At 45.6% G+C, this 24,613-nt stretch overlaps 1 protein-coding gene across 1 annotated transcript; it reads right to left on the bottom strand.

Moving 5' to 3' along the window:
- Nucleotides 1–1,969: 1,969 nt before the first annotated feature.
- Nucleotides 1,970–23,734, bottom strand: nkd2b (NKD inhibitor of WNT signaling pathway 2b). Its single transcript, XM_067238173.1, has 10 exons — nt 23,534–23,734; nt 23,386–23,412; nt 23,188–23,279; nt 6,684–6,744; nt 6,307–6,434; nt 5,351–5,446; nt 5,100–5,250; nt 3,997–4,066; nt 3,505–3,626; nt 1,970–3,409 (listed from the first exon to the last, which is right to left on the bottom strand). The coding sequence occupies exons 1-10, from the start codon at nt 23,556–23,558 to the stop codon at nt 2,781–2,783; spliced, it is 1,401 nt and encodes a 466-aa protein (XP_067094274.1). The 5' UTR covers nt 23,559–23,734; the 3' UTR covers nt 1,970–2,780.
- Between the last annotated feature and the right edge of the window lie 879 nt (nt 23,735–24,613).

Genomic DNA, 24,613 nt, shown 5'->3' with positions numbered 1-24,613 from the left:
TGTTTGCAAACATATCGGTAATAATTATATAGTGGCAACAGCCTCTTCAACATCTGTACATGACTGCGATGACATTCATATGTGTCTGGCCCCCTCTGGGCTGTTACACGGACAAGGGTCAGAGGGTAATCTCTGTTTGGAATAACTCAGCATGACCCACATGAGCAAACCAGGGAATATACAACTCAAACATGAAAAAGCAATGTTCACTCGTTTTGTGTTTGGTTTTGCATTCACTTCTATCTCTGAAGTGCCTTTATAAGGCTCAATAATATGCTTGGACAATAAAAACCCAAGTCAGGAGGAACACTTGACATCTGGCTAAGTTTGATTCAAAATAGAGCAGAAAGAACAAGTCTTCTTTGGGGTAGAACGTGAGTCTTGGAATTAGTGAAAGATTTCCCTCCAGATTCAACTCTGGGGCTTGGGGCTTAATCATGTGGAAATTAGAATAGGGAGTGTGGGGGTGGCTGAGGTTGGGGTGCAGGGTAGAATGGGGCAATTGTTTGAGAAATCCCTCATGTTGAGTCTGCTTTGATGTCTCTCTGAGAGGATATTCTGACATTTTACAGTAGCATTTAACCTCGATTGCTACTTATTTACAAAATCTTGTTCATATGAAACATATGGAAATGGACTTAACAGTTAGACGGAAGACACTTCATTGGTGATGCATTTTATTGGCATAAGGTACGTTTTATTGTACTTAAATCGGATAAACTGACGTTTTTGGACAGACCTGTGACCTCACCGTCATATATCCATACAATGATGTTTTATGTCACTCAATTCGAGTAAGCACGCTTTCTCACACACATCAATGCAGTCTCACTCCGTCTCAAGACAATATCAATATTCAGAAGAAATTCCTCCTCGCTTTCCCCATGCCTATACAAGCAGACAAGCTCCTACTGATCTATTGTGTTGCAAAGCCTTTCTCATGCGTGTCTTGAATGAAAGCAAGCGTATCGATGGGCCGAGGATAATCACGTTTTCCCAAGAACAGCTTAGCTTCTCTAAATGAAGCCGCACGGTGTTTCTGAAAAGTTGTTTCAACCAGAATTATTGTGAGGACAAAACCTCTGGCGCCTCAAATGAGATGTTTAGAATGATATCTAGCGCCTTGCCATGTAAAACCCCCCATATAAGGGTTAAAAGTTTGTCTATAAAGACATGTATAAAGTAGTTATCTAACAAAAAAACTCTTACAATATATTTAAAGGCGCGAATCTTTAGCTTGACAACCAGTTTCTTACCTCTGATATGTTTCTCTGCAGGTGCACGATGTTACGATTCTTGTCCCACGAGACACTGGATGTCACCAACTGTCCATCATCCTCCAGAATACTTTATGAAACACTTGTCCGAGTTCTTTGGGTTTAAAAAAGGAGTCTACTCGAGAAGTGGTGGTTACACAAAAGTTTGACATTCGGCCAAAGGAGGGAAATAGCACAACTAGGAGTGCTTTATTGGCAACTTCCAGCGTAGTTAGCCTGGAAATTGCCAGTTGTCAGTGGTGGAGGAGGTTCTCCAACCGCACAAAGTGGATATTTGCATTAGGCCGACCCTCCCCTCGCCTTTCATAGCTGCTATTGTTTGTCACAGTCGGGGCTCTGATTTGGCCCTTACACAAATCCTTGATGCCCTGAACCAGGATCTCACGGGAGGTGAATATTACGAATGAATTAGATCTTAATAGTGTATTTTAATGAAACATAATCACAGTTTGAGCTTATTTGGCACATTTAGAAAGACGTTTTTAAATGATAAAGTAATTGAGTTAGAAAGCAATGTTCATTCCAAGTTTTATACTTTACGTTTGCCTACCTTCTAGAACTTGATACATTTTCGCAGAAAAATGACTCACTTTACAATCCTCCCTGCATTTTAACCAGGCTGTGGCAGCAATGCACCATCCTCTGACTTTTATATTGAATTTCAATATAAATTCAACAACACGAGACAATAATGCAAATGAACTATATATGGTTTATTAAAATATATAAAAGACAAAACAGAGGCCTATATGCATCATTATAATCCATGTTGAGATATGCATACGGTAGAATTATACAGTAAAATGTGTTTACATATATAGATTTTTATAGTTAGCGCATAATATTTTTTTGCATTTAAAACTGGCAGTGGTGATTTCATATTTCTCCTCAGACCTGGAAACCCTTCAGTCCACAGCAGGGTTCCAGCAGGAAATAGCCTTTTGAAAAAAGCTAGTGAGCAGCAGTACCTTTACACCTGAGATCTACGGATTAGAAAGCTCTCGCACAAAACAGCACACCCCCACCAGGACACAAAGCTTCTGGGAACAAACATAGTCAGCATGGAGGAGGACACGTTATCACATTGGATGGCCTTGACATGGCATATCAGCACCTTCTCCATTTCTGGAGATACCGTAGTAGAGAGCAGAGTAGTCTTCCAGAAAAATATATTGCTGATTGTTGAACAGAATTGTGCTGACAATCTCTACAAAATTGCCCAGTGTCTTCATCGACCATTTTACAATCCAACGTCTACTCTCGGAACATTATGTCACCCATTGGTGAGCCTGATCTCAGGAAGTCTCAAGATAGCTTACAGCCTGGCCACAGAATGGCAAAGCAACAGGACGAGGAGGAGGAAGAAGAAGAGGTGGGGGGTACAGTTTCTGGGGACACTGTGGGGACAAGTGGGGACATTCCCATTGAGGATGAAGCTGAGTCCTTCTGATGGGTGTGGTTTTGATTGGTCCTTAATTGTCTGACTCTCTGGCCTGAAGACAGTCATGTCTGATGGTAATGGTGGTAGTGGTGGTGGTGATGGTGTTCATGGTGATGGTGGTGCTCGTGGCGCTGGACCAGAGGAACCACATACCCTGGGCTTCCGGGCGGGCCCGAAGCCTGCTCCCTCTCCAGCCCGGGCAGGGCCGAGGGTGCCGGGGGCTGCTGCTGGGGGTGTGAGTGCGGAGACAGGGGGGCTTTGGAGGGGGAAAGGGCCTCCCGGGCCTTGGCACGTAGCCGCCTGCTGTGGCTGTGCTGCAGGGGGTGTTGGTGGTGGCCGGAGGGCTGGCCCTGGGGCTGGTGGGGGAGATGGTACACATCCTGACCCCCGTGAGCTGCCGCGTTGCCCAGGTGCAGCATGGTCTGCGGAGGGGGGTAGTAGCCATGGCATTTGCTGGCCTTGCCCCCTCCGCTGCCCCCATTGTTACCTCCGTTACCCTTGGACGTTCCTTTGGGAGATTTGAGGAACTGAGTGCCTTTGCCCCTGGCATCTGTTGGGATATAGTTCTCGCTGATGACCTGCGAGCGGCGCTGGTGAGCAGCGTGGGCCTCGGGCTCCTGGGACCTGGAGCGACTCTGCGACTGGGAGCTCCGGCCATGGGGTTCCTGCGGGGGAGGGGGAGGGGTGGTTCCTAGGATTCGGGGAAGGGAGGAGGGGTTGTGGTGAGGGGTTTGTGTAAAAAAATTGATTTACAGACAGTGTGTAGATGAGATCATAATTACCAACCTTCAAATCTGGAGGTGTAGTTCTCTATCCCGGCCAGGTCCAGGTAGTGATTCCTCCTCTCTGTGTTCTCGTCAACACAGTAATGCTGTCCTTCTGGGGCAGGGGCCTCACTGCTCTGGCCCCTGAGACACACAGGGGACCCAAACATGAAGCGTTATGAAGACATGATGACAAAGCATGATATACTCAGTTGTATATATTGAAACTTTAAACTAACTACTAGGACTAGGAATAGCATGACTTTTTAAATATTGAAATGTGCTTCTAGAAGGGAGTCAGATGGCTGAGTGGTTAGGGAATCGGGCTAGTAATCAGAAGGTTGCTAGTTCGATTCCCGGCTGTGCCAGATGACGTTGTGTCCTTGGGCAAGGCACTTCACCCTACTTGCCTCGGGGGAATGTTCCTGTACTTACTGTAAGTCGCTCTGGATAAGAGCGTCTGCTAAATGACTAAATGTAAATGTAAATGTTCTAGAAGCCACTGTGAGCCCACCTGATGTGAGAAGAAAGCCGTCGGTCTGACGATCGCCCCTCCTCTTGCTGACAGCGACCAGATTCCCGCTCTGAAGAGAGAGAGAGAGAGAGAGAGAGAGAGAGAGAGAGAGAGAGAGAGAGAGAGAGAGAGAGAGAGAGAGAGAGAGAGAGAGAGAGAGACAAAGAAAAATAGAGAAAGAGAGAGACCATGTAAAGGCTGTGCATGGACATCTAACGTAGCACCATGTTGAATGTATCCTGTCCTGGGTATAGCCTTGTTTCTCCTCTCCATATATATGCGTTTATTTGAAAAGGGAGAGTGTACATTGATAAACATGTAAACATGTAAATGCACCGGAATTATCTAGGTTAGCTAGTTTTCACCCGTTGTCCCTTGGCAGGGCATGACAGAGAGATACGGAAATAAAATAAATAAATAATAATAACAAATTATATAATTAAAATAAATAATAATAAAAAAGAAAAGAAAAAGCACTTATGGTTCTTCCCTTTGGCACTTATTTGGTTTTTCACAATGTATGCTTCATATTTTGGCTGCTCGCAATGTTTGGGGCTATCTCGTTGTTATGACCAGTGACCTATGCTCTTTTGTAAAGTTCTCTCTTGGAAGTCGATTAGGATAAAAGCGTCTTCTAAATGCATAAATGTAAACGTAAATACAATTTAAAAAAGATAAGCAACAGTTTGACAAAACAGTGCAGTTAAGATAACAAATTGTAAAAACCAGACAGACATACAAGGTAAACAACAGTGTGACAAAACAGTGCAGTTAAGATAACTAATTGTAAAAACCAGACAGGTAGACATACAAGGTGTTAGACATAACACAAGAGTTTGAACACTGAAATACTGGCGCACTCCCTTACATCTGTAGGGAGGGTATTCCAGTAATTAGAAGCGCGTACTGAGAAGACTGTCTGTCCAAACGTACTGCGTCTATACTGTATAACACAGTCTCCCCTGGTGACTGCCCTAGTTGCCAAGCCATTGCCATCCTTCAGCTTTATAAACTCATTTAATGGTGGAGGTGCCAGCCCATGTAATATTTTAAAAATGAGACAGGCATCCAAAAACTGTAAGAAACCATCCTGGGTACCCTACCTGCCCCAGGGTGGGTGGCGTCTCTCCGGCGAGTGCTGGGCTCTGGAGTGACGGTCAGCTTGACACGCAGGGTCTTACTCTTACTGTGGCACGAGTGGTTGACAGATGCATCCACCACGTCGTAGATGGTGTGCATCAAACTGGACATGTCCTAAACACAGCGGACATGGAGAATCTGTTGTTTTTGATGTTTAGGACGTGACTTGTGTTATTGTTTGTTGTAGTTGATGTTGTTGTTTGTGAAAGTTGACCTCTTTAGTAACTTTTCCACTGTTGTCGAAGTCGTAGAGTGTGAAGATCCACTCCTGACGGTTGTCTTCCTCAACAGAAACAGCACACTCCAGATCCTGTTGGCACATGAACACAGCTTCAAATGCCCCATCTTACAGAGATTATTTCACACAAATTGCATTTGAGTCACCTTAAATTGGCCACATAAAAAAAAAAAAATCCATCGCAGTCTCAGCCAACAGAGGGCAGCAGTGCACAGCTATTGTATTACTACAGCGTGCGTTCACAAAATCCACAGGTACCTTTCCTGGCTGCTTCTCAAAGCAAAAACAAAAAAACGAAGAAGAATCCTATTTCTGCAGAAGCCTGTTAGATCCCTAGATAGGGAGAGAGGGAAGAAAGTGTGAGGAAGGAGGAGAGGAGGGGGGTGAGAGGAGTGAACGGCCATGTCCTTGTCTTTCTTCCTCTTCCAGGAATACAATTTTAACCACACGTTTCAGTTACAGCTTTTTGGCCGTAACTTTGATTCTGAGGTATCTGGTAACACGACTTGTAATTGGAAAAATAAACGTTGGGAGCTCTGGCTGGTTGGGTTGTGTTTGCCGTCATGCAGGGCAGCTGACGCTGAGAGGCGCCACATTTACAGATGTGAGCCCAAAGACACAACCTCACGATTCACAGCTCAACAATACCCCTCACCTCCTTATATAACTACAACTGAACACCATAGAGTGGATCTGAACAGGGGGACACAGGACAGACAATGCATACATACTGAATATTTAAGACTGAGTGAGTCTTTGTCTCTTAATTGAACCATGAGTCAGTGCAGTCCAGTAAGATTGAAAGAAAACCAACAAAAAAATTAAGAAGAAGGAGAGAAATACCGCCAGCATACAGCATAATAGGCTACCCACAACTCCACCAAGCAGAATGAAAGATGAGGCGAGCAGGGGGAGGATGAGGAGAGTCTTACATCCAGACTGATGCGTTTCTTCCCTGGGCCTTTGTTAGTGTCCCTCAGGACCACACGCTCCCCATCCTCAGAGTGGAGGTACTGCAGATAGCTCTCACAGCCCTCCGCCTTCTCTGGAGGAAGGACCACTAGAAACACATACAGGGAGAGAGAGACATGAACAAAGGGGGAGAGAGAAGAACGATGGAAAGAGAGGGAGAGATTCTTTCATAAGTTTCAACCAACTAGATTGTCTTCGTCGTGCAGGATAGAATTGTTTGACACACAAAGTGATTTAATTCCCTGGAGGCGTCTGTGGTGTGTATGCTGCTGATGCATGCAGACTGTAGATAAGATGAAAGCTTCCAGAATACGTATGGATGTATTTCTCAACTTACCCTCCAGGGGACAGTGATGTTCTACGAATTGTCTTTCCTTCAACTCTCCATTTGCAAACTCCTATTGGGAGGGAGAGAGGAACAGAGCAATGGGAGAAGGGGAGAAGGGTAAGAGAGAGGAAGAGAGAGAGGGCGGAGGGAGCGAGCGAGAGGGGAGAGATGTAAGTGAATCTACAGTTCTTTGACCACAGACGCAGAAAAAACAAACAGCTCAAGCCCAAGCATTTCCTACGCGGGGTGGACGGGCAAGGAGATGAGAGGGAGAAGGGGCTACAGGCTCCTCCACAGACCAACACTCTGAACATCTGCACGCTTATTGTGTTTCACCGTCTGGGTCAGAAGGAGCGTGGCCGCCGCCAAGCTTTAAAAGATCCCTCCAATTCCCTCCAAACGCTCCTACATCCATCACCTCAGCCATATGCTCCCCATCATCCTGCTCTCCTCAAGGAGAAGCAGACTGACCTGCTGGCTCTGCTCTCTGCTGATAGAGAATAGAGAAAGAGGGGGGGAGGGGGCTGTGGTGGAGGACGAGGGTTAGGTCATGGAGACCCTTGATTCGGAGGAAAAGCAGGGTGTTGGAGGGATCCTTGTTGTGATGTGAGACACATTGTTTGTGAAGAACGTCATTCTGTGAAGACATCCGTGTAGAACAGGTCGTCTGTCTGCATCGGAATAATCTATCATCTCCATTCTGAACAAACATGAAGCATGAAACTGTGTGAACATTTTGCAACATGAGAACGTGAGTGTTTGTTTTAAAATGTAGTAAAATTGCCGGATGGAAAATTCCATGTGGAGAGGATGGGACTGATTAAAGACAGAATTCCGCAGCCATACAATAACGAGGGAGGGGTCTGAGAGGACGGGGGAGAGAGAGGGAAAAAGGGGGGGGGTTAAAGTCTTAATGTTTTGCTGTCACATACTGTAAATCCACATAAATAATCCTTATCCTATATATCACAGAGCCACAAGAAATCTTTTCCCACAAACTTACGCAGACACACACACACACATACATACATTTTTTATTATAATTGCATTGTGGAAAACATTTGAATGAAGAGTAGAACTAGCCCATTAAACCACAAGTAAAAACAAATAACTTTAATGTCAGTCTCACTGCACTAAACTGTTTTAGAACAGCTTTTAAATTAAGCCTCCATAGATTCAATCAATACTCAGATTTGAGTGAAACAAAAGAACTTCATGTACCTTCGGGGGAACTGAGGCTGTGGAATCACCACATCTGTATACGTTTAGGTGAGACAGCCCCCTCTCCCCCCTCTCCCCCCTCTCCCCCCTCTCTCCCCCCCTCCCTCCCTCCCTCCCTCCCTCCCTCCCTCCCTCCCTCCCTCCCTCCCTCCCTCCCTCCCTCCCTCCCTCCCTCCCTCCCTCCCTCCCTCCCTCCCTCCCTCCTTCCCTCCCTCCCTCCCTCCCTCCCTCCCTCCCTCCCTCCCTCCCTCCCTCTCTCCCTCTCTCCCCCCTCTCCCCCCTCTCCCCCCTCCCCTCCCTCCCTCCCTCCCTCCCTCTCTCCCCCCTCCCTCCCTCCCTCTCTCCCCCCTCCCCTCCCTCCCCCCTCCCCTCCCTCCCTCCCTCCCTCCCTCCCACAATGCCAGAGTCTGTGGTGCCCACCATTCCTCCTCACTGCAGAGCATGAGAGGCCAGCGTATAATCAGGCCCTGACCTTGGTCTCCGTGGGGTGGACAGGGTGTGTGTCGCAATCAGAACAGGACCAAGTCATGCTCCTCCTCCCCCTCTGGACACAGCAGTGGGAGAGAAGTGGGAGAGACTGGGGGAAACTGGAGGATAACGGAGGTGGAGAAGAGGGGATGGGAGAGAATGAATGAAGGAAAGAAGGGGAGAGAGTACAGAGAGTATGTATAGGAGAGGAAGAGTATCTGCTAAATGACTAAATGTAAATGTAAGAGATTGGAGAAGAGCGTGGGAAAAGGATTGGACGCAAGACAGGAGGAAGAAAAAGATATGGGGCAGAGGAGAGGACATGAGTGTGAGTAAGATAAGAGATGAAAGACGAGAGGAGGAGAGAAGATTGGTTTCCTCAGCAAGGCTCTAGTCTGGTGCCCATGTTGGTCCAGGAGAACATAGCAGGGTCTGAAGGAGAGGTGTGTATCCTGTAGGTGTCTAATAGGCTCTGGACAGCCTCTGGGAGAGGTAGAGGCAACCATTACCTTTCCCTGGGCCCCAAACAAGCAGCTGTCTTTAATCAGGACTCACAAAAGGCGTGCACACACACACACAAACACATACCAATTTATTTTTTTATGCTTTCTGTAGCATAGTTTATTTTGTTTCCTTTCCACACTGGATGCTTTTATCTCTCTTTATGTACCTCAGTTTAATGAGGGGCAGTGGGGAAGAAAGGGAGGGAGGGAGAGAATGAGGGAGGGAGGGAGATAGGGAGAATTCAGAGCCAGATGGCTCCACTGAGGAGAGCATCAAAGAGACCCATCAGTTCAGTGTGTAAGGAACTGTAGGCAAAGGTAAATCAACTGTAGGTAAAGCAACAACACTGACAGTGAGCCACAACTAGGACAAAATCCAGTCTTGTCCTTGAACACCTCAGAAATCATGGGACGTCTCGCTGCGTGTGAGGGGGGGGGGTAGGGGTGTGGGGCACATGACATCTCTGAGAAAAGCCAGCCCTCCCTCCTCGCTTGTTACAGCCAATGGCAAAGCTAATGAGAGAACTGCTTGGGTGACCACAGTCTGCAGTTTAAAGTGTAACACATGGCATCACCACCCCCCCACGCTGTCAGCCCCAAATCTGCACGCCACATGTTTAATTAACAGTGAGTTGGCATCAGGCCCCTCTCATTCCCTCAATCAGAACACTGGGCTGGTCCACAGAACCAAACTGTTACTGAACCTTATACGCTCAACTCTTGTTTTTAGAGATTTCAGAGACTGAAAAGTTGTGAATGGAGCGATGCTGGATGCTTTATAAATTTTGGGCAGAAGTATGGGAGGAATTAGGGGCTAAAACCCGGTTTACCGTAATGTTGTTTTAATACAGGAGAACAAAGGTGTTCAAATGTCTGCTGACATATAAACAGATTCTTCCAGACACCTGAACATCACACATGGAAGAGAGGAGTTGAACTAAAGCGAAGAGAATAGTAAACAAGAGACAGAGACAGAAAGAGGGAGCTAAAGACAGAGAGATGGAGAGACAGAGAAAGAATAGAGATGAGAGGAAGGATAGAGAAGGCGTGTAGAGAGGGAGAGAGAAGAGCATGGTGTTTGTTCCTGCTCCGTGCAGCAGCTCTGCCAAGCTTCTCTAAAGCATCAGCCCACTGCCAGACTTTTATGTGGGATAGAGTAACCAGGGGAAGCTTTCATAGCTCCCAAACAGGTGACATCAGACATCCCCCAGCAGTCTCTCCTCCTGCCTGCCTACCACCCCTTTCTCCCCCTGGAAAACACTGCACATCTTTGTTCTCATCCCACGCTCTCTCCCCCTCCCGCCTCTCCCCTCATCCCTAAATATAAGCACACATGCCACTTTTTGTCTATTCTTCTAGCCATGTGCACATATGATTTTGAAAGCACTCCCCCCACCCCTCATCAGAAACAAAAGACGCGAACAGGATGCTTGTTGACACTACTTCCACTACCTCGGGGTGAGAAAACATGGCAAGCTGATCTGGAAGGGAATGAGTCCAAGTGGATGCATGTGTAAATAATCACTGAAAACCCAGTGACTGAAACGTTTCTTGGCTTTGGTGTTATAATTCCCAAATAATAACAGTTTAAGTGTTGGGTGAGTGACATGGAATCATAGAAAGTTTCTATTGTGTTGCTTTTAAATGTATAAAAACTTCCTCTAAAAGTTACCCAATCTCAAAGTCTCATATTTCTTCAACTGTACACAGTATGTTAGGACCGGATTCTTCAAGCTGTATAACCAGTCTTACAGGCAGTTTCTTTGCTTGAAGTCATGGAGAGGCTCTGGATAAGAAGACTCAGAGATGGATGGGTTGCAGGAGTTTCAGAACATTTCTAGAAAATCACAGTCACCTGTAACAGACATGGCAGGGGCCACCAGAAAGACTTGGTGGCTTCTCCTGTCCCATCATTCCTGCAAACAGGAAGAAGCAAGCCAGAGAAGCTTGAGGCTCTTTCCTCGCTGAGGGCAGCCTGTGTATGAGGAGGACTGAGGAGTGCCCGTGTGATGAAAGGAACACCATTTTGTCAACAAACACAGTGTTCATTACCACAGTCTGAAACAGGAGAGGGAGTGGAGCCATTGAGAAATAAAAGTTCTTAATTCCAGAAGAAACCAACCTGGCCTTGACTCAAAACCAGATGTGAGTTGTTATGTTGAAGGGAGAGGTAGAAAGAGAGAGAGAGTAGGGATGGGGGGATGAAGAGAAGCAGAGTGGGTTGTGGTTGAAAGAAAATTAGGGAGTTAAGGGGGGCGGTGGGAGAGTCAGGGGAGTTGCACAACTTCTGTTTCTTGACAGGAGAAACAACAGAGAAAAAAACCAATATGTTGGTCTCTAGTTGATGGTTGTACAGTCGGCCCTTCTCTCTGATCAGAGCCTGTGGCCTACGTGGAACACATAGAGTCCAGAGAGGATTCTGTGAGCCAGACACACCACAGCCAGTAGACACACAGTAGTATAAAGGCAGTATTAAGACATACTTAAGACAATAGTTTGTGCAAGATCTCTAACCAAGTTTCTCAAAAGCCCATTTCTGAGTCAGATGGTTCCAGCAAAGCAAATGATCTTTAAGTGGTGTTGACTGGTTATGGAAGACAAGACACTACTCCTCAACTATGCTGTCTCCTAAACTATGCAACTATAAATAGTGATGACAAGTACAGATATGTGTCACTGATCTGGATTCACGTAGATAACAGTCATATCCAACAGCTTTAGATCATAATCTCACATTTTTCAATCCACTCCCAAACTGGACAGCTGAGAATGTAGCTTTATCCATCAATTGGGTTTCTCCATGTGTCTGTCTCTGCCATGACAGTGGCTCTATGAATGGGACTGAGATGAGACCTGGATGCCACCATGGCCCTGACCCAGATCTGGCCCTGCCAGTGCAGCAGGGGCTTCACACCCTGAGGTCAGACGGGAGACAGAAGCTCTCCACTGGCAGGACATGCGTTGAGTCAGCTGTGTTGAGCTAGATGAGCACGCTTGTCCGTCTCTGCGTCACAATTACTCCTCCGTCAGCCGTTTGAAGTCCTCACCCCCCCTCCCCACCACCTCCCCTGACTCGGACATCTTCGGACATCTTCCGGGCCCTAAATACCCATATATATGACCTGCTGGATGTCATAAATAAAGATCAACATAGCCGGCTGACTGGCCCGCATCAGCACTGTAATCATCTTCTCTTCATTAAAGCAGGCTTTGATAAGAGTCTGATATTACTCTAGCCTCCTGTCAGCTGTCCCACAGAGGGCACCTACAATATGAACTTGGACACCATGTGTTTCATTCCAGTGACTGCAGTGGCATTATCACCGGATGATAGGTGAGTACTGAATGGATGAGATCATAATCATTCCCCCAGTAGATCTATGACATCATGATTGATGTACTCCACAGACAGGTGGACATAACAGAACCAGATATCCCTGTGGCGGTCACTGGAAAGGCAGTTTCGGACTGCTCTCAAACATTGTAATGCAGTCTCCATGTTACAGTCTCTCAGCTACATGCTGCTCAGTGAGCACTGCGGTTCAGTCTGACCAGTTCACAGGGCTTGGTTGTGTTACATGATACTCTCTCTGAGAACTTTTATGTGACCAGTGCCATGCTCTGAAGTACACTCAACATTTATTGGCCAAGTCAAGAAGGAAAAGTAGCAACATGGCTTGGTCTCGACAGAATAAAAGACATGCCTCATAGTAAACTGTTCTGTGAGATGGTGCTCCAATGCCAGACAGCTAGCGAAGCTATAGACAGACCCAAACCAGACATGACACACACACAGCACACATGGCTACACACACACACTGGCAAACATGGAAGGAGAGAGAGAGAAAACTAGCGGACGGCGTATCAAAGGATGTGTGGGACAGGCGGTTGGACTCAAACAGGATGTTCCTCTGTTTCTGGCCTCCATGTGAAATTCTGTAAGCTCCCGCGCAGGCCCCGGCCCTGCAGGCCAGCCAATAGGGAGCCCCGCCAGGACGATAAAGCTGAGGGGATTTGTTCCACATTCCTCCAACCTTCATAACAACACAGAGCAGCCGGGGAGCCAGGTTGTGGGTCAGGTGGCCAGGACATGAATCCCACTGTGATGTCTTACAAGTCCTCCTCTGACCTGGAGGGGGAAAGTCCTACCTACCAGCATCCCAGCGCAATGGGATGAACAAAAAGAAGATTAACAGATCAATGGTCACAGGAGATAGAGTGCTTTCACTCACCGTCTTGGAGCTTCACTCCAACCCAACCCATGGGACACCTTTCCCTTACGTCTCCATGAACCACAGCAAGCTTTACAGTGAGGTGAAAACCCGTTTCAACACATCCAATCCATCTGGGCTGCCAGGGTTTATTTTGAAATTTGGTTACGTGTCAAATTCCCCCCCATCGTTTGTTTGGTGTTGAAATCAGTTGCCTTTTTATTGTCCTCACCTGTCAAGGCTACTGCCCTCATCACCATACTGCCTTGGCCTCCTCCTTTGTTGTTGTTCAACAGGTATCAGTCGCGGGGCTTTGAAGGCGGGAGTGGGTAGCTGATAGGGGCTGGCCTGTGGTCGGGGGCCCGTGGAGCTGCAGTCGTTACACAGTCTCTGTGGGTGACCGAGAAATGTAAACAAAGCATCCAAGGAGGGGAGGCGGATCTGCGGGCCCCGCGAAGGGGATTAGCAGCATGTCACTGACTGGACATGTGATATCTCACGTACATGTCGTCCCACTTAGCCGATGGCTGTACTGTAGCGCTGGTGAGGAAACATGTATACCTGGTTTTACCAGCCAGCCTGATGGGGCATGAGGATGGGGTTTGGCTAGGTAGGCCAGAACAGGCTGGCAGGCAGGCAGTTAGGCAGGCCCCAGCCCTCGACAGCTCCAAGTCCCAGAACCCAGACCAGCTACTCACACACAGAACAGATGCACATGACCACCAGCGATAAGGGGGCACCACCACAGCCGTGACAAATCAGCCAGTAATGTAGCGTGAACTCTCACAACAGGTCCATCTGGAAGGCACACTGAGCAGAGACAGAGGGGATTGGTGTTCAACTGTACTGTTACAGCCATTTGGCCAAAGAGGGAATCTGAAAGGGACATAAGAGACAAAGGCAAGACACAAAGAAATGCTGTAGGTTTGGAGTAACACAGTTCTGGGACCAATTACTGCTGACTGTAGTCAAATCTAAACTCCTAAGAGAGAAGACATCTTTTCTTAACATTGAGAAACAAATCTCTGTGGATCTGTCTCTCTCTCTCCTCTTTCTCTCTCTGACGCTGGCTGCCTGCGCTGGTCTGGAGAGACTGCCAGCCTCAGAGACTGCCAGCATTCTTGACACTGGTGCAAGAACAGGCTTAATTCCAAGCTGTGAAGTTCCTCACAGGCCTGGAACTTGACAGGGGGTCGTCTCCGGGTCAACATAGACCTTCCTAAGGATTCCTAAAAATACTCCCCTGGGCACAGGAAGTTGAGCAGACTCCAGGTTCCTGAGGCTATGTGAAGGAAGCCTGGATATGTAAAATGGACCAGCGCCAATGGGCCACTGGCGGTATGGATTTGGCTAACATTGCATAACTTCCCATGGGAACGAAAGTGCGGTGTAGAGAGCTGAAAATGGATGAGAAAATAAAAGAGAAAGAAGCACAACACGTGAGATGTCAGTCACAAGGAAAAAAACAAGTCCCTGGCTCAGGAAGTAAAAAACTCAGACGGAAGTAACACTGGTCTGAGAGCTGAAGAGATGAGAGAGAAGACAGGGTCTGAGCCTGCTCCTCTGCTGCTACCATGTGTGCACCTCAGTGACCTGAGAGGCGAGCCGTGTGTGTCTGAAACACTGTTCCCCAGTGGGAAATTCTGGAACGTAATTCATCCATAGCACAAGCAGAGATCAAAAGGCTATGGTGCAGAGGGCAACTCCTCCTCCTCCCCCCCCTTTCCTCCTTCCCTTCTTCCTCCTCTCCAGACCGGTCTCACAGCACAGTGCACTCTAGACTGCTGCTTTCAGGGGGATAATTACTGGAAACCAGGCCTGTGAGAAGGAACTTTCAAACATGGCTGAGTTCCTTCACAATTCTGACTGCTCACTTAGACTTCACCATTCTCCAGTGATTCTAATGTCAGATGCATTCATATCTGAGGTGCATCCGGACCATCTACCTACTAACGTAGGGACATACAGCCGAGAGTGGAGGGAAAGGTTAAGTCAAGGGGAGAAAGTCCACTTGAAAACACTTCAATCAGTGTGTGATAAACTGGGTGTGAGAGAGAGGAAGGGGGGGGGGCGCAGCAAAGTACAACATGATGATGTGCACAGCATGTAATAACAGCCTGAGAGTGTCGAGATAAGTGGGTGTCACCCGGAGAAGAGAGGCTTCTTCTCAGAGACGAGTGCATGGCAAAGAGGGTAAAAGTTCAGATGTTGTGATACACTGGCATTCTTGAGCAGATGGGATCAGTCAGGCCCATATCAACATGAAGGAGAGGGTGCCGCTGGGTTCCACTAGAGTGGGGGATGAAGGGAGGAGTAGGGGGGTGGGGGGTGGAGGGAGTCGTTAGGAGGGAGAGAGGGGATGGAGAGAGGAGGTAGGCGAGAGAGAGGGGGGCAGACTCCTGCCGGGCCGGAGACGTATCCTGTCTCGACATACACAGTTTCTCAGTCTCAAGCATGGCCGCCAGTCTGTGTGTTTAATGTGTAAACACAATGCACAACTTGTGAGAGACAAATGTGCCAACTTTACCATTGCAGTCACACACTTTTTACAGTCAGGGGTCCCTATCTCTTAGTAGACACCTAATTTGTTTCTGTTGTTATAGTCTTTTTAATGCATAATATTTTTTCTATTCTCTATAAATACAACCATTTCTTGGGATTTGTTCAGCTGACAATGATTTGTTGAAACTACTTTTATTCCATTTGTGAGGAACAAATGGAAAACACTCCTAAATTGGTACAGCAAACACTATTTCTGAGGCTACGCACCTTGAATAAAATCCACTTTCAGTAAAGTCTGGTCCCTTTCCAGCATGCCTCACATGGGCACACACACAAGCTCTCTGAAAGAGCCTCAGTGGCAGGCAACTCAGAGAGACCTGCTGTTTATTTGAAATGAGCCTTTAGGTAAACATGTTACACGGCACACAGGCCCAGGTCAGCGTTTGAAGTGGACGAGGACGGAGAAGAAATGGGTGGGTTTGGGAGGGCGGGGGGGTGCCTTCAGAGGAAACGAGAACAGTGGCCTCTTTCAGCCCTTTTTCATCCACTCCCTCCCTTTTTGTCAAATTGGAAAAGCACAAAGACGTATCGCTGTAGCGGATATCCACGTAAAGTTGAGAACTATTGAGTTCGCTTTCAAAAATATTTATATTTCTACAGAAAACATACAAAAGATAGAATTTGACTATTCAAAACAATACAACATTTCACAGAAGAATACAATGACAACAGATGGATTGAATATTACCAAACTGAATCTGTACTAAATGAATCAGACAAAGAACGAAAATCAAGACTACATTTTCTTTGGCCCATATGGAGCCTGACTCTCTAGCTGTTGATGAGGGGAACAGGTTTGTGTCTGCACAGCCCGGCTCTGGCCTTTGAAGCTGCTAGTATGTTTCAACAGCTAACCACTTTCAGATGGGCCCGTGGTGTTTTATGAGCTGAATAATAGCGATACCTACACATGTGTTTGGGGTCCACAAAAGGGGAAGGCTGAGCTGAAGGCTGAACGCAGAGAGAGAGAGAGAGAGAGAGAGAGAGAGAGAGAGAGAGAGAGAGAGAGAGAGAGAGAGAGAGAGAGAGAGAGAGAGAGAGAGAGAGAGAGAGAGAGAGAGAGAGAGAGAGAGAGAGAGAGAGAGAAAATGGTCTGTGCTGGGGTTCTGTCTGAGATATCTTACACTAACATGTTATGAATTGCATTAAAGCAAAGAGGCATAGAGGTGTCTACTGAGGAGTAATATTGTCAAAATATGTATTTGTATAATGAATCATAAGTACATTCTGTTCCAAAGTTAACTCTATCATCAAATGTACCTTTGCTACAACCCTCATGGTATTGTGTCTTTGCGGGTAAATCTCTATCCAAAATCCATATAAAAGCCCTTCATCTCAAGAGACTCTTGAAGTATAAACATGAATAAGCATCACAGTCTGCAAGTAGGATGCTTGTTTTTTAGTTCAGACTCTGTGAAGAGGTGTTTTGTTTCAGCCCCAATGGGGTTACAGCCAATTGTCTTCATAAAGCCTTCAGCTGCATTGCATCAACACAATGTACAACAACCAGGCCAAAGACTCTCTCTCTCCAGCCTTCTCTGTGTCCTCCTCTGCTTCCTGGACCTCTGTTTGTTTTGTGTGCAGACAGGAAGCCCAGATTTTAGGTGTCTGAAAGTCTCCGTTCCCCAGCTCAAGACCTAGCAGGACGTCAAGCTCTGGAATGTGGAGAGAGGATGAAGTTTCTAGAGCATTCGGGGGTGTGACTTGGAGGGTTTTCCATACAGGGATGACACACGCTTATAGACACACACATGCACATACACAAACACACACAGGTAATCTAGTCTATCTGGGATTGATTCTTTTATATCATCATTGTATCATCATTTAGAGGATGTAGAGCAACTCAGGTGCTGAACTTTATGATGACTGCATTCAGGTTTGATGAATGGTTGGTTTCAAAACTCTTGTGTAATCTGATTATGGTATTCTTATCTGTTATCTTTTACCAAGTAAATAAGCGAAAAGAGAAAAACATATTCTCTAAGTAAAAAAAGAATGGAGGGGAGGGGTTTCATGGAGGGGTTTTGGTGTAGCCAAGCGTTCAAACACAACCTTGCGATGACTAATTAAAACCATATATTCAATTAAGAGTGTCCATAATGACACCATATAATAACACAAATTACAACCGTGACTGAAAAAATTAAATATTCCCTTGGCTGTGCTAAGGCTGGCGAAATGAAGTCCACTTGGAAAAGAACTAAAGCTTTCTACGAGGGAACAGGGGTTTATGTGGAAACATACCTTACACACTAAAATGTAATAACCTTTGAGTCTCCCGGTGTTTTACTTGGCCGGGAGAAGCACAAGATCAAACACAGACTTGGATCCAGCAGACTTAGCCAAAAATGTCAGCGCTAAGCACTGGGCTCCGGCTCCAGGTATTTTCTTTCCTCTGGCAGTGAGAACAGCAGAAAGCCCAGGCAGCGTTAACCCTCCCTGGGGCAGCCCCCTGACAGCCACCCAGCCACCACCCCTACGTCCTGGGTCACTCTGCTGTAGTCTGTACCAGCCTAGGGAAGCCAATTCTCTGTGGTCGCTGGAGCTATGCCTAATCAGTGATCACTCAGTGGCTTAGATCAAGATTTGTTGAAACCTCATGGTGTCAGTCAAGAGAAACAAAAAGGGAGAGGTGTTTCTGACATACTTTAGAATTAGATAACCAATTACTCTGCGGTTGTATGTCAGGAGTGGGAATTACATCAAAAATGTTGCATGCAGCCAGTTCATACAGATTCCAGGGTAGAGAAGACATAGCAGTTGGCTAATGAGGTGACTCCAATGGAGCTCTAGAGACGAATATCCTTTACTGCATGTCCATAGATAAGACACCAATTTAAAGACAGCAAGGGGGATCTGTTACTCAGTTTAGCCTCAACCCACACTGGGACTATCTTATACCACAACACAGCTATCACATGGCTGAATTTGGACAAGCAAATTCTCCAGGGTGGTTGTCAGAACTACAGATAGACAGAATGTTCCCAATTACTTGTAGTGTTACTATCTTCTCAGACTCCTTTAAATAGATTTTCTTTACCAATCAACCTAGGTGCTGTTGACCATGGTGCTTGCAGAATAACGGACCTATAGACTTTGCGGAAACAACCCATTAGAGGGTGTGTGAGCCAGGCTGGTGACACCTTGGTTGCTTCTGGTGCCCTGTGCTGCTCAGTCTCCCTCCCAGGCAGTGCTTGGAGGGGGATTAGGTTGAAAGTGAGCAAACAGCTTCAAAGGGCCTCCGACAGTATAAATATCCTCAGATAAATAAACATTCAATCTGCCTGTAGTGTTCTAATGTCTTTTTCCATGAAACACAGGTCATGCAAAACGCACACACGCACGCACACACACGTACGAACACACACTCACGTTCTCTATCTCCCTTTACCTCCTTCTTTGTCTCTCTCTTCTCTCTCTTTCTCTCTTTTTGTCTTTGAGTTTCTCTCTTAAACTTACATCCACAAACACACCCACACACACAAAGCCTTTCACTCACTAATATAATGATAACACAAAACGAAAACACCAGTATCACGCCTCAAGTCCTAGTCAAACAGGTGTCAAAGTCAACAATAACTCAATGCTTACTTCTGACATATGGGACGGGGGGATAAGTTTGCCTTTCAAGTTACAAGTCAAATGCCTACTAAAGATGGTCAAGGAATCACTATCCATCTCCTGCCACCATAAACAAAGCCCCAAAGGAAGTTGATAAGTTTTTAAGTCCTGTTCCTCCCCCCTCTACCTCCAAACCTCCTCAAACATCTCCCTGAAAAAAAGAACAGCACCCACCACCCACCCTCCTCCTCTTCCTTCTCTCCTCCTCCCTGCCACCTCCCCCTTTCCCACCACTGCCCCTCTCCCTGCTCCAAGATTTTGCTCTGCAAACCAGGAACAGATGTCTGCCGGGGCCGTGCTGAAAGACCCCGCTGTTCTGGACTACAGCCACATGCTTTTCATTCAGAGATGAAGGCTCACAGCTCGCCTTCTTGTGAAGCCAATTTTTTTTAAATGAAGGGGAGAGAAAAAATTGCCTGCAATGCATTCAAGTCCCTTCAAACATGATACATACTGTATACACATATACGAGCACACCTTTATCGCATCCTCCTCACCATGGCTGTGGCTGGTGTCACATCAAAGGGACACTCTTTCCATTCTCTATTCCCGTGAAGAGCTAGAGCAGATGTAATCTGAATTTCTGTACCAATAGGGAAGTGATGAAGAGGAGAATAAATATCTCGAGTGACATGTCTGTGAACATGTCTAAAATGAATACAAGGACTATAGAAACAATGGCTACCCTCACTCCACACTATGCAACTGCCACTCAGTTGCAAGTGAATGACCCAGTTTGGACTACAAAGAGAGAGTTCAGTGTGCAGGTAGGAAAAAAACAGATGTCACTGAGGGCCACAGCCTTAAAATTACCCAGATATCCATGCACCATGTCCAAACCAAATACCCCTCAGTATAAAAATGTACGTTTAGAGTATAAGATATACGCAAATGCCTGGAGGCTAGAAGGTCCAAATTAAACATCCCTTTTCTTGAGTGAAATGAAGAAAAAAAGCATATATTTAAAGGGGAAGGCATATTCAAATCCTTAACGATACCTGTATGTCCTTACTATAAAAGTCTTCTTTTACTCAACTCCAAAACGCTTGACAGTCATAATATTTTCAAGCGTCTTACAGATTTTGGCACTGGCTTATGGGGTCATCCCTAACAACATCTACGTCCTTTTGGGACAGTGTTAACCTATCTGGGTGAGGTGTAATAGGTCTTTGTTACAGGGTTCGTAAAGTTGACACAATCCCTCCTAACAGCCCTGGACTCTGGGAAGCTTGAGACAAAGATGGTGCTGAAAGGCTGATTTAGCCCTGTCATTATTTAGGCATCCGAGCGTGTTTCTGTGTGTGTGAAACATGGCGGAGAGTGTTGATGTTTCCAGAGGTGAGGAGGCACAGTGACCCTTCACAGAGTCCTCCCGACTGGTGAATACACACTGCTCTGGATAAGGACAGGGTTGAGGGGAACTGGCCCTTCTCCATATAGTATGCATCATTTACAGACTGGGCTTATTTTTCAAGGGGGGATTGTTGGGTGCTGTACTCATTGCTCTTATTTTGGCTCTCAAATTTGGCTGTCACTTTGATGTTGGCTGTGGTGAAATTTCCACGCTGCACCAGGTGCTTGCACAGGTATGACTTGTCTTGAACACCTGCAAAGGAGTTCATCAAGATCTAGTCGACTTGTCACAGGCAGGGCCAAGTCATCTTGCTGAATCACATGCCCTGTCCTCCCACTGTGGCCTGAGGACAGTATCAGCTTACATCTTCTTGGGCCGCAAGCCAACTACAACTTATATCATCAATCAAAACCAAACCTTATGGGTTGTTCATAACCAACATAAATACTTGTTTAAAATACATTGCTTATGTATCTTAGTGTATGTACACACAACACCTTGTAGTGAATATACTTCATGCACACTAAAAAACACATTTGGTCAAAAGGTACCGAGAAATAGAGATACACTTCAACCATGCACTCTCATATTATGAGATGACGTCCAATACAAATGCCCCAAGAAGGATAATCGATGCTAAGATACACAGTAATACCAGGATTGTGAGAAACATTCCCTCCTGTTCCTGCCCCCTGGCCCTCCAACCATCCCCCATCCCCCAGGACAGAGCGAGTGGGGGGATGGAGGGATAGAGTAGAAGAGGGGTGAGGGCTCGGAGGCTCCAGTGATATCAGAGCCCTTTTATAACTCCCAGCTCAGCTCTTTGAAGTTGAAGCCAGACAGCTCAGGAATCCCACTCCCCCCAACCCCTCTGACAATGGGGAGGGGGAAGGGGAGGAGGGGAGAGCCTAACAACACGTTAGGCCGAGCATCTCCCAATATGGAATCATAAGCGCTTCTAACTGTTCCAAGTACCTTCAAGCCAGGTCAGTGCTCTTTGGGGGCATTAAAACATGGATAAACATGGCAACAGATCTGTTAATCCATTAGTCAGTAATTAGCTAAGGCAATACATTGCAGTGATGCAAAATCAGATATGACTGTTTTTAAGACGTGACTTGGAAATATCATTCATCTGTTTCAAACAAGATCCCATTTATGGTGGTTAGGGATTCTGAATCTCCATCATTGCAGCCTGATTTGCAGCCAAATCTGACTTTTGTTTCAGTTTATTTAACTAATAAATGAAAGTCATGTAACAGATAATAAATCCAAAACTTTGATATGAGAGGTCCAAAGAGCCTAAATATTTTATCCAGTATGTTTAAAACCAAATAATGCAATAACAAACCTCACTGTATTTAATCACTCTAGCCAAAATTCCTACACAGAGCAAATTCAAAAGTAAACAGGAAAAACAAGTCTTAGCTAGATGAGCTTAAAAACCGATATTTACTCAGTTTTGGTCATAGTGTGAAAGTTGCTTTAACAGCCTGCGTCTGAAGAAAAAGAAATCAAGGCTGACACTTTGATTGAACAGAGAGTGGGACCCACCTACTAATAACATCCAAGCCTGAGCATTTGGTGGTTTTCCCCTTGGGGGAGTGAGAGCTAGAATTCCTCTGAAGCCGAGGAAAGTTCTCTTTTAATTTGCCAGGAGTGGGCGGGTAATAACCCTGATATAATCCATAACTCGTCCAGTATTACCGCCACACACCTCCTCAGAGCCACCAACACCCCTGGGTGAACTCCTCAGCTCTTGCGCCCTTCAACATGACATGCTAAGTCATGTCATGTTATGCTGCAGAGAGGTGTCCGCTCAGAGATGGACTACAATGGGAGACACAGTCCTCAGTGATGCTGCCAGCAGACGCTAAAACAACCTTAGCATCCCACAGTCTCGACGACAGCTACCTTTCCTTTCAGTTGCCTCTGATGTAATGTTGCCTGTGTGTGTGGGTGACTGGGTGACTTTGTTTGTATGACTGACTGCGTATGTGCATGTGTGTGTGTGTGTTCTGAATTTCCAAACCTCCCCTCAAGCCTCCTGGCTGTCATAACTTATCCAGCTTTCTGGAGGATAACCACAGTACTGTTGTCCCACTGCCAGTACTGAGGGAAATAACAACAAGCCAGGACTTCAGAGAGACATCAACATGTTTTTGCAAAGGTCTCAAAATACAATTAGTTTCACTTTTAAGTGTTGTTAAGAGACAATTTGATCTTGCAGGTAAAAGGAAAACATTTTTCCTGCCAACGTTCAACTGACACTTAAAACCCAGATAAACCAATAAGGGATGGACCACAATCAATATAAGTCCACACACTGACTGTCTACATGTGCTTGAACAAAGCAAGATATTCATTAGCACATTGAAACTTACAGTAGTTAAGCCCAGATAATACATTTTTCTGTTAACTCCACCTACTCTCATTAATGGACATTTATGGGGATCATTTTTGTACATGACAGTATAAATATTTAACATAATATTAGCCATTGTAGGATTGGTAATTGATAACATGACAATGAAAGTATTCAGGATTAAGGAAAGGTGGGACATTTTTACCTGGATGCTCTTCAGCTTGTCATCTGACGCGGTGTACCTCTCACATTCCTCCATCCCTCTTCGGAGGAAAGCGTTCACAACAAAACTGTCTCCTGAAAATCGGCACCAAACGACAAATCAGCGAGTCTTGATGATATACCAACACAAAACACAGCTATTGTTACTGATTAATTAAGAACGATTGAGGTTTATTCTCACCTTCAGGATTTTCCCTGCGTTTACACGCTGGTTAAAAACAACACATGGAAGGACAAATTTGAAATTAAACGTAAACATAACAAACATAAAAGAAAGAGCAATTTAGTATTTTTGAATTTCGAACAGCCTTATAGCAAATACATCTTACCATGTTTTGATTGAAGTTTTCCCATCCTAACGTTCCTTTCCTTAATTAATCACACTTCTTTAGCAATCCGTCATGGATTACATTCAATGGGTAGAAAATGTTACATTGTGTCTTTTATGCAAGAACAGATAGATTCCAAAGTTTTTCAATGCTTTTTCGAAAGCCATTCAAAAGTAATGAACACTCCGATTTTCTGTCTCAACGCGGGGGAAACGCTCTCTTGAGAAAATAAAGGTCTTCACAGAAAGAGACCGACTCTCACTTGGTCAGGCTCTACATCAGAATGGTATGCAGTCTAGCACACACAGCAGGCGCGCTGGCAGGGAATACAACTGACATAGTTCAACTGCGCCTCCTGTTGGTGCCAATAAAAAAAACTTTTGTAAGTTTTGGACTGTTACAGTCAATAACTGGAGTATTACTGTTTAATATTACTAATGGGCGAAATTGGTTCATATTACTAATGAGATGTTTCAGATGTGCCTGTAAAGTGCGATACACAGCAAGGTGAGAACATAAATTTGTGTCACTTATGTTTCATCCCACATAGGGTGTTACGGAGCATATCTCTCTAATAAGGACAGGAATCTCTGTGTGTGTGTGTGTGTGTGTGTGTGTGTGTGTGTGTGTGTGTGTGTGTGTGTGTGCAAATTAGAATGGGTTTAGTTTCCCACGATCATAGAAAGAACGGCCACTCTGCAAAGTTCATATGTTGCAGATATCTTAATCCGACGGAGTAGGCTACAAATCGGTTGTAAAAGCGAATTCGCTTCTAATTAACGAAACAGAATTTTCCTTACCAACCTACGCTTAGTTTCATTTAATTGCGAATGATTTGTTAATCGCATTAGTTCAATAATGGTAGGCTAGGCAGTTTTGGTATCAGGAAACATTCATTTATGTACAACAATTTACTGATCTATATGGCCTACTGGAAGTATATCCACTATCCACACATTTTCGTTCTGTTAATGCTCTTTTGAAAGGGCATTACATTTAGTCATTACTAGCTCAACCATTGTGCATGTAATGACTTCTGTTATGAACTAGCCTACATTTTTAGATGTGGTTGTAAGACAA

The sequence above is a fragment of the Osmerus mordax genome, chromosome 6, assembly GCF_038355195.1.
Source record: "Osmerus mordax isolate fOsmMor3 chromosome 6, fOsmMor3.pri, whole genome shotgun sequence".
In the NCBI taxonomy this organism is placed as follows: domain Eukaryota; kingdom Metazoa; phylum Chordata; class Actinopteri; order Osmeriformes; family Osmeridae; genus Osmerus; species Osmerus mordax.
Note: the sequence above shows the minus strand (reverse complement) of the source record. Positions and strands in the feature narration are given on the sequence as shown.

Coding starts and splice junctions, on each gene's coding strand:
- nkd2b (XM_067238173.1), bottom strand. CDS start 23,558: ATGGGAAAACTTCAATCAAAACATG. Junction 23,413..23,533: donor AAAACTTCAATCAAAACATG/GTAAGATGTATT, acceptor GTTTTTAACCAG/CGTGTAAACGCAGGGAAAAT. Junction 5,251..5,350: donor GTGGAAAAGTTACTAAAGAG/GTCAACTTTCAC, acceptor CGCTGTGTTTAG/GACATGTCCAGTTTGATGCA.